Below are 10694 nucleotides of genomic sequence, written 5' to 3' on the forward strand. Positions count from 1 at the left end.
GGGGGGGGGAATGTCGCGCCGGTCGGCCAGCCAAAGGAGAGCGCGGGACGCGACGGAGCGGGCTGGACGGTTCGGCCTTGAGCTGAACCGGTCCAATCCTGGACCGGTTTGGCTCGGGTCTGCCCTGAGCTGGGCGGTTCATTTTGGGCAGCCCACTAGTGGGTTTTGTTGGTCTTTTGGCTTGCTTTACGTAAGGAATAGAGGGAGATTTCTAGGGTTATGCAAGATTTGAGTTTTCTCTTAGCCTCCTTAGTTTCTTTCTCTTATTTTTCTAGGGTTTGTAGTGGGAGACCATGTCCTTCTCGAAGTGAACAAATTGTATCTTGTTTCTCTTGAATTTTGAATGCAAATGTTCTTGTTCTTCCTCTCATCCCTCTTGTGTTGATTTTTTCTTGAATTTGGAGGAGAAATTTCATCTTGAAGGAAAATTAGGGCAAACCCTAATTTGTGAAACCTAATGCATATCACTAAGCTCTCTTCAAATACAAGGAAGTAAATAGTTTATCCTTTAGTTGAGAGATAGATCAAACTTGTGTTAATTATGCCTATATCTACCATAACAATTGAAAAAAGCTTTTTTTTTACGATAAGAACTATCAAAAATAAAATGCTTAACAAAAATGGAGAATGACTTTCATCCAAGTGCATTGATTGCGTACATTGAGCAAACTGTTGCTCATAGTTTCAAGTAGATTCTATCATAGACGCATTTGATGTAATGAAAACTCAAACTAAAGTTAATAATGCCTAATTTTGATAGGTTCTGGGTTAAATTATTGTGAAGAAGTACATAAATCTTCAAGTGAACGAAGATCTTTTATTTTGGTTGCATAAACATCTAAAATTTTTATGTTCATTTTTTTTTTAACATGTAATAATAAATTATTGAAATAAAGGAACCAGAACAAAATGTCCTATCCTAAATAGGAGTCACATTATTCATTAACGAATATTCTAGGAACTTCCACTTTAGTGTATGCTTTACATTAAGGAATATTCTAGGAAATTCTAGACCCCAGAGATTGGCATGACCTTCTTTTAGACTACATTTTTGTCCAAACATATGCTGCATGCTGGGGAACAAGATAAATTTTGTCTGACAAATTGAAAGCCTGCAAATGTTTGAAATATTTGCGATTGAACAGTCATTGATTCAGCTATGATAATTCTCCAAGCCCGATGCAGGTATAAATTTTTCTCTCAATCATAGACATACCCATTCTTCCACCTAAGGTGTTCTTTTGTCCAGTGATATTTTTTTTGCTGCATATTGTATGAACACCTATTTCATACTGTACAATATATTAGTCAAATATTATATAGCCTGAGTCCTTGGGATGATCATCTTACTGAAGATCATCTTGTATGATTGTGATCATACTATACGATTTGACCAAACATTTTAACTGGTTAGATTGGATGAATTAACACCTTATTATAAGAATGTTGGATTCATATCGTACTATATGATATGTTGGAGATTTATTTAAAGAGAGGGAATTCAATATTTTCCATCATATATTTCATCCTTCTCAATCTTAACCTTTTCACTCTCAATCCTTCCTCTTTTCAATTGGCTAGTAGAAAGCATTCAAGAGCTTTGTAGGTAGCACTTCTAGACATCATGTAGATCCTAGATTTTATGAAGCTTCCAATGAAGAAGTTGATGAATCTGCACGTCCACATGCATGGCCGGTACATTAACACATGGATTTCTTAAAATTCCTTTTAAGACTGCGACCTTAGGGTCTTGACTTTTTGTTAGGAAAACAAGACATATGGGGGATTAGCTTGGTATAATCTTGTAGAAGATCCGATTCCCTGTCTAAACTTCCACTATTCAATTTGATAACTCTATACCCATTTTGGGTTCTTGATATAAAATAAGCTGTGATTGATCAAGAAGCATTTTCCAGTATTCTTCTTTTTTGTTGCTCATGCATTTTGCAAGAATTTAATTAAGTATTCATTGAATAATTATGATCAGATCAAGATGACAGAAATATTGAATCGTCGATTTATAACCCTGTGAGGGCAGCAATTTCATCCTGATCCCGTTTTAGCATCATTTTCTTATGTAATTTGCACAAATAAAATAAAAACAATCTGTTAGACCGGTCCAAGGAGGACCGGTCCAGCCGGCCCAGCCTCTTGGGCCGGCTCATCTGAATTGCTGAGGAGAAGGGGTGGGGTCCACTTGAAATTTGAATTGATTCTTGGAGCCAAAAGGAGGGGAAGCAAGGGTAATTAGGTCATTTTGTATTAGATTTGAATTGTATGCATTAAGTAGGGAGAAAAGAGGGGAATTAGGGTTATGTCATGCTTGGTGAGAGTTTCTTTTGTCTTCTTGGATAGTGAGGGCTCTAGATCGAAATCTAGAGTTGGGAGAGTGCGATCCTCCTCTCGAATAGAGGATCTTGTATCTTTGCTATTTGTTGTCTACTAGTAAAATACAAGTCTTTTTTCCATAATTTCTACAGTTTTTCCCTATTTTTCTACTGTTTTTGGTTGTTTCTCTGCTGTGGACAGCAGTTTTCCCTTGGATCTACTTGGTTTTGGTGAGAAACACTTGGAAATCCAAGTGTTTCCTATCACAATCCCTCAAAATTTATCCAATAAAACTTTCAAGAACCCTGATAACTGATCATCTCTATTTGAGAACAAAGAATTTGGAATATATCACGATTGGAAACCCAGTGCTATGAATAATAACGAAGAAAGGAAATTAAGTCAGTTAAATTGTAACAATTGGACGAATTTTTCATGCAACATCCATTACGAGGAAGTCTTCAATAGAAAAGGGAATATTAGTTATGTAATGTGTATGATACTTATTTTCGATGTGTATTCTGCAAACAAAACACGTATAAAAAGAGCTTACCGAAGCAAGGGCCAGAATTGTGAAGAAGTTCATATGCTGGGAGTGATTATAAAACCATCGTTTTGTTTTCTTCAAGAAAGAAGATAAAAATCCATCTTCTTTTGTTGAAACAGCAGCCAAATCCTCCATGGCATCCACACTGTTTCCTGATAGCCGTGCTGCAATAAGCAATTCCATTGTCAAAAGAAATCAGAAGTAGGAAATAAACAGCACAGTATCAACCAACCAAAAGACAGGCTAGGATTAGACCTGTCAATATTTGATCCGACCCGAAAACCCGATCCGAACCCGACCCGGAATTTTCGGGTTTGGGTTGACCCGAATCCGAAACGGGTCGGGTTCGGGTTCGAAAAATCGACCCGTTTGCAAAAACGGGTCGGGTTCGGGTTGACCCGGCGGGTTGCCGGGTCAACCCGAAAACCCGTTTATTTAAAAAAAAATTGAATTTTCGGAATTTGCCTATCCCGCCCGCTGCCCCCGCCCAGGCGCCCGCTGCCCGCTGCCCGCGCTGCCGCGCTGAGCCGGGTCAGTTACGGGTCTGGTCGGGTTCGACCCGTAACCCGAAATTGACAGGTCTAGCTAGGATGCAAGGTTTAAAATTGTGCAATTGGGTATTCAGGCATTTTTCTTCGTGAGGCGAGGCGTCAAAATTACAAAATTGAGTGAAGTGAAAATAAAGGTTAAAAGTAAATTTTTTATATAATACCTAAATAATATATTAAATAATTACATATTAACTTTCTATTAAACTATGAAGTAACAAATTGACATATATATATATAACAAAAAATTGCACAAAGCGTAAAGTGGAAACTGATAAATTGCATGAAATATAATTGATATCATAATATTACAAGAGCAAAATAATATGAAATATAGGAATTACGTAAAAGTATCCTATAACATCAAGTTCAACTCCAAATTTATTTTTTCTAAGTTCCTCACTCACCCGCATTTAATTCTTAAAAAAAGCTGACATAATTGACAAAAACTCAGAAATCATATGTACTATCATCATTGAGGGGATCCTTATTTGAGTCATCATCATAACAAATTTGTCTCTCCACTACCTTATCCTGTGGAGTTCAATGCCTCTTAATATATTTCTTCTTCATTTATTTTAATCATTTTTTTCTTTCATAAATATTTGTCATCAACATAAAGATGAGAATAATACTTCAAAATTTTTTGAGTTGGTGGTGCGCGGCATTCAAGTGATTCTCGGGGGTGGCTACAACAAAAGCGGTGGGCTGAAGGTCAAGGCGGTTGAGATGAAGTTGTTGAGGCTTTAGGGTGCATGAAGGCATATTTGTTTGGTGCTTTAGTTTATAATTTACGTAAGTTTTAATAAAAAAATATATAAATAGGGTGAGGCGTATGCCTCACGCCAATAAGGCAAGGAGCACCTCAAGGCGGGTCTCAACCAAGCTGAGGTGCAAGCCTTATAAAAAAAGCTTGAGGCGTAAGCCTTGAGGTATTTTTCGCTGGAATTACGCTGAAGTGGGCCTTAAGGCAAGCCTCATGTTGCACAATTTCAAACAATGCTAGGATGATTTATTAAAATCTAGATAAATCATTAGAATGGAAGATAAACAATCTAGGCAACCAACACAATCAGAAAATATGTTTATACTCAAATCTAACTCCTAAGCGGTAAGTTGCATGAATCCTTTAGAAGGCCGTCATCCACTGATATTCCCATTTCTTTTTTTAAAGAGCTCTTCACCCACAAGGCCTCGACAACTTGTATTATGATAAATCAAAGGTTCTAAAATCCCAAACAGCTAAAATTGCAAATGTCCACCAGAACATTCATGATGACTAGCATTATGCTTGATGGTTTGACAAATCTATGTTTGTATCAAGCATTCAAATAAATGATGTGGCGAGCAATCTAATAAAAAATAAGGTGTAAATGAACCTAATCAGAAAAAAAATTAGGGCTTTGTTTGTCTCAGTTTCTTAACTATCGAGTCAAACATGAATGAGCTTAGAAATCAGGTTCAAGTTCATCTCATTCATTATCAAGCCGAACATGAACCCTGCTTTCAAGCTATAATGTGCCAATACTTTGTAATAACGAACCATGTCGTGTTAGACACTTGTACTTACCTGACACGCACATGACACGTGTCAAATATGCTAAGTGTCCGATTAAAGAAAATAAAAAAAATAATCAAACACGCATCCATTATGTATACCCTAAATAATAGATGTTAACTTAATAATATAAATAATGTAATCCACCAATTCTATTTTATTTTAAAAATATATTACATAAATGACATACCTTGGTGTATGCTTTTTGCTGATGATATTCTTCTTGTTGATAAGACTAGAGAGGGAGTTGTAGGTAAACATGAATTATGGAGGTCATCTTTAGAGTCTAAAGGTTTTCGCTTGAGTAGATCTAAAACTGAATATATAGAGTGTAATTTTAGTAGCAATAGATCTAGTGAGGGGATTGTGACTTTGGGCGATCAAGTCATTAATAAGAGCCTCAAGGCGCGCCTCTAATTGCGCAATTTTAAACAGAGGTTTTTATGTTTATTCTCAATTTGAATAAAATAATTGATTCAAATACATAAATTTCATTATTTTATTTGACCCAATTTTCATCCACTTTTCATACTCCCTAATAAGTTTTATTATGATCAATATAGAATAACATTGAGAAGACTGGCCAAAAGTGCAAAAAAAAAGTTAATTATATAAAATTTCTTATATTTTAGCCTCAGTAAAAAATTATGTTGGTGTCAAAATTTTATATAAAAGTATAATAATATAGCATATTTTTCAAAAAAGACAATATCTTGCAGGCAAAGAGCAGTTTAGAGTGGCAAAGCCAAAAGTACAACAAACTAAATTGCAATCCATCAAACTCCTTAAAGAAAGGGTAAGCCAACCATTTATGAAAAAAAAAGGCAAGGAGTCGAACATAAATTTATCTTATTGATTGACACAACAAAAAAAATATTAAGAATATATGTTAATTTAGAATAAGAATGTTATATTTAATCTATAAAATTATGGATTAGTATACGATTTTTAAAATCCTTTGCTCTGGAAGTTGAAATTTCAACTTGGTTCTATCATCTTTCCATCATTTTAAAGTAATGCTCACTTAAACATTTAACACCATATCAACACATAACTAACAAGGAACCGTGTGCATTTCAATGTACTATGTATTTATGATCAACCCTATTAACCATGAATTGAATTATTTTGGTTTGCATTTCTTTCTATAGTGCATATTTCTTTGCAGTTTTCTACTTCAGATTTTCTTTTGCTCATTTCATAACATCTTTAGTGGACAGACTTCAAATTCAACTAATACTATTTGATACTCATCAGTTGCTTCCATGTTAGGCATTCTCCAAAACATATTTCAAATGTTGCTTCGTCATTAATTTTGTTTTATTAGATACAAAATTCATATGGTACAACACTCATTCTATTTGAATGTTAATCAAGTTCTCATAGATTTTTTAAACTTTTAATAGTGTCTGCCTAGTGCATGTACAATTAAATTTGTGTATATAAATAGATAAAGTATTATCCTTCTATATGGATACCTCTCCAAATTATTTTATTTTAACTTGCTTTTCAATCATGTAATATTCAATCGAAAAATCTAGACCAACTTAAGATAATCTGATCATGCATCAAGCATACAAATAAAACACCATAATGAAAGGCATAGACAGTGAGAGACTATTCATCAATTTAATGTGTAGGAGTATCTAAATCAAAAAAAAAAAAAATGGTAGGTAAATTAAGAAAATTAGAAAATTTTCAATGAATACGATTTTTTAAAAAGTCAAAATAAATTGTACATTTAGTGATGGGAATTACAAGACAGCCATTTTTTTAGCTAGTTGATCAAAAGCTACTTAGGATATAAATCAACAGTTTCATTCATGAAAGCTTATAACATTAAAAAGTAAAAAATATGGAAAATGGGCTTTCCCATATGAAAGGATAGTGTACGTAATCATTAACCAGACCTCAAATAAGAGGGTGCAACCAAATGTAAGCATTCAAATAAATAAAATAGTTAACAGCAATAAATGCTAACGATGAAATCATATATGATAAAATACTTAAAAATAATGACCGTTAGGCAATGAAAGAATGAAGGCACCTGCTCTTGAGATAAAATATGGAGGAAGTTCCCCGAGGGCTGTTCCAAAGCCCCAAAGAACAGCCTCTAGCTGAACTTGAGGTAGTATGCTGCTGATTGGAACCCGAACCAGTGAACCAGGTAATGATGAAAACTTGGGAGGGCCATAGACCGAGCAGTCATTTTCAAGCCATGAAGGTCTTTTATTGAATTGTATGGTATCATATGGAGCAGATTTAAAATCAACTCGTCCACACTGCATGGCTTTTATGGTGAAAAAAGCAATATGGGGTCCCAAATACAGAACAAACGTATGCAAGCCAGACCCTGTCATAGCATAGTAAAAAGAAAAGCTGGTCAGCAATTTGGAAATTTCAACAACAGAGAACTTGTATGGTTTTTATTTTATTCAAATTAAACTAGTGAATGCTCAAGTTAACCTAGATCTACAAGTGAAAGTTAACAACAGTGCAAAAGACAAGTTTTCAGATCATAAAAGCCTTAAAAGAATCTATATCGATCTGCTTAATCAAAATCCAACAAGACAACATTTGGAAATACACTTCCTTCTCTAAGTGCCAACCGGCATAAGAACGATCCCAAATAAAATAATTTAGCATAGTAAAAATTTCAGCAGCTTGACATAAAGTGTAAGGATGAGGTTCCAAACAAAGGAATATGGGTGCAAAGCACAACTGAACGCAAGACAAACAAAATCAGAGTTGCATGGATAAGACATGTATTTGATTTGAGTTGCACTACATCTGTAAATTAAAATTGATTGAGCAAAAAAGTAAAAACTACCCAACTATAGCAACTGGAAATGAATAATCTGAGTTTGAAGTATGGATATATAAAACAAGTGGAGGAAGGAAAAAGTGGAGCAGACCACGGTGGATGCAAAGGTTAACCGCTGTTCAAAAGATGGATACTGATCCTTAACAGCATGTCATCAGCTTCGGTTGTATCAGCAATATTCACTATCAATCTTTTAGCAAGCTGCATTTGCTTATAAATCCAGCTTAATTAAACCTTTTAGTTCAACCATAGTCCTGTCAAACTTTTGTAACATTTGGAGTGCATAGATACAGTAGTTGTACAAGAACCCAAGATGGATACTGACCCCACTCCTTATCTTGGGTTCTTGTACAACTATTGTATCTATACACTCCAAAAGTTACAAATGCCTGATTTGTCTCAGTTGAACTTCGCATCACCATATATTAAGCTACTAGTTATAACTTGTCCTCACCAGATCCTATTCACACTTTGTTGAAAATAATCATTCCCAACTTTACTTTTTCTATTTGTAACTCACAGCTGCCTTAAAAAAATTTTTGTTGCAACAGCCAACTTGTTTGACTATGAGAATCTGTATATTTTTTACTTTTTTTAATCAGCTTTATTTTCTAAACAGCTCATGGCAAATCTAGTCTACTGAAGTGAAGAGACAGTACTCATCAACCTTATCATTACATGTACACATGAAACCATATGCACTATAGCCTATTTGAACATAATAAAAAAAATTACATGTTAAAAGTAAGTCAGTAATTGATTTTTGACAGTTCTTCAAATACAAATATGTTTCCCTATAAAACGCACATATTTCTAAAGGGTTATAGTACCGTGCTAGATATCATTTTCGACACTCAAGCGCACTAGAATAGAGTTGTTAAGTGGGTAAAACAACCCTATTAAGCCCACAAGCCCCTCTCAAATCCCTAATGGGTACTGTCTTACTCTAATTGGCTAATGACCAACCCATTATCCCATTTATCATTTAAGTCCTACCATAGTCCAAACAATCATTATGAAGAAACAACAACAACAACAACATCAAGCCTTTATCCCACTACGTGGGGTCGGCTACATGAATCTTTTTATCCATTGTGTCCTATTAAAAGTCAAATTCTCGTTTAAATCTAATAAAGAAAGGTCATTCCTAATATTTTCTAACCAAGTCTTTTTAGGTCTACCCCTACCTTTCTTAACATAAGTCAAATCTAATACCTCTACTCTTCTAACCGGGTCATCGCAAGGCCGCCGTTTTATGTGACCAAACCATCTAAGGAGACTTTCTCTAATCTTATCTTCTACTGGAGCTACTCCAATCTTTTCACGTGTATGCTCATTTCGTATCCTATCTCTAAGGGTAAAGCCACTCATCCACCTGAGCATCCTCATCTCTGCCACACTTAACTTAGTATTATGCTTTTCTTTTAAAGGCCAACATTCGGCACCATAAAGGATTGCAGGCCTCACTACCATCTTATAGAATTTTTTCTTAAGTTTGAGGGGTACATTTCTATCACATAACAAGCCCGATGCATTCCTCCACTTCAACCATCAATCTTGAATTCTGCTGATAATATCCCCATCTATTTCACCATCACTCTGAACAATAGATCCAAGATATCTAAAACGTGTACTCTTATTAATGACTTGATCGCCCAAAGTCACAATCCCCTCACTACTAAAATTACACTCCATATATTCCGTTTTAGATCTACTCAAGCGAAATAATAATAAGAAACTAAAAATAATAATAATAATATTCAATATATGATTTTAATGGATGATGATGTAGACACACAAGAAATAAAATGACGCAATTGGTAGAACTTAAAATAAAGTTTATTAAAATAAAAGCAGACAACTAAAACTTGACAAACACAACAAGAAATGCTAGGAGATTTTAAAGAAATAAAAAAAGGCGCCATCCTCAGACAACCGTCAGAGCGGGTTCCTCGCATGCATCGAATTGTAGGTTAAATAAGAAAAGTGCATAGAACTAGCAAACCGATGGTCCACCATTGCAAGATTAACCAATCTTTTCAACAGATGCTTCAAATCAAGCTAGATACGACACCCTAAAGTTGCTTTACTTTTGAGAAGAAGGATACAGATGGAGTGGCACTTGCGGAGAGATGAAAGAGGTTAAAAGGCAAGAAGAAGGGTGGAAATAGCCCGCATGATTTCCGGAGGGGATGAGAAAGAAGGGTGGAAAGAGCCCGTGGGATTTTCAAGCAAACCCGCAGGTTATAGCAAATATGCTCAAATAATCAACTCCCTTTCCTTCACAACATCTTCTCTTATTTATAGGCATGGTAGAGGAATGCCAAGAGCCACATAGGAATTCCAAACATTATAATTTATTAAAACACAATTGCTTTTCACAGAAAAACAGTCCAAGGCAAGAAACCGAAGAGACATCCACGGGAGCCAAGGAGACCACACAGGAGCCAAGGAGACCACACGGAACCAAGTGGCCACGGTTTCGGGAAAGAGCCCAGGCACGGAAAAACAACAGTCGGCCGGATTTCAAGAAGCAAGGCTCGGAAAAATAGTAACTCCATAATGAATCCAAAGCATAGAATTCAGCCCCCATTAAACACTAGCCACGGTTTTCCAAGAGACAAGAAGAAAGGGGAGGAAAAGGGACAAGTCCACTCCATCATTGAATCCTTTTTAATGAGCTACCTTTTGGAAATTAATGAGCTACTAAACTTCAGCTCAAGCAACTTAAGAGAATGAGCTCCAACCCAACCTCCTCCAACCAACCCGTGAACCAGCAGAAGCAAATGGACCAATCAAGCTAGCAAACCAAAGGTCTACCAAGCTCTATGCACAACTTACCATGATCATTAGATGCTTTCCCATCATTGGATAGCTAAAAAAGAAAAG

The 10694-nt window shown here is 35.5% G+C and overlaps 1 protein-coding gene across 4 annotated transcripts in view; it reads right to left on the reverse strand.

The window, feature by feature from the left end:
* Positions 1-7334, reverse strand: part of LOC110100452 (vacuole membrane protein KMS1) — a gene marked incomplete at its 5' end in the record, with an annotated part of 14616 nt that extends 7282 nt beyond the window's left edge. For all 4 annotated transcript variants that reach the window (XM_020827964.2, XM_020827963.2, XM_028698890.1 and 1 more), the window contains 2 exon segments: positions 2882-3039; positions 7029-7334. In XM_020827964.2, coding sequence (XP_020683623.1) covers positions 2882-3039; positions 7029-7334 — 464 coding nt within the window.
* Between the last annotated feature and the right edge of the window lie 3360 nt (positions 7335-10694).

This window comes from Dendrobium catenatum, unplaced genomic scaffold (genome assembly GCF_001605985.2).
Source record: "Dendrobium catenatum unplaced genomic scaffold, ASM160598v2 fragScaff_scaffold_1173, whole genome shotgun sequence".
Lineage (NCBI taxonomy): Eukaryota > Viridiplantae > Streptophyta > Magnoliopsida > Asparagales > Orchidaceae > Dendrobium > Dendrobium catenatum.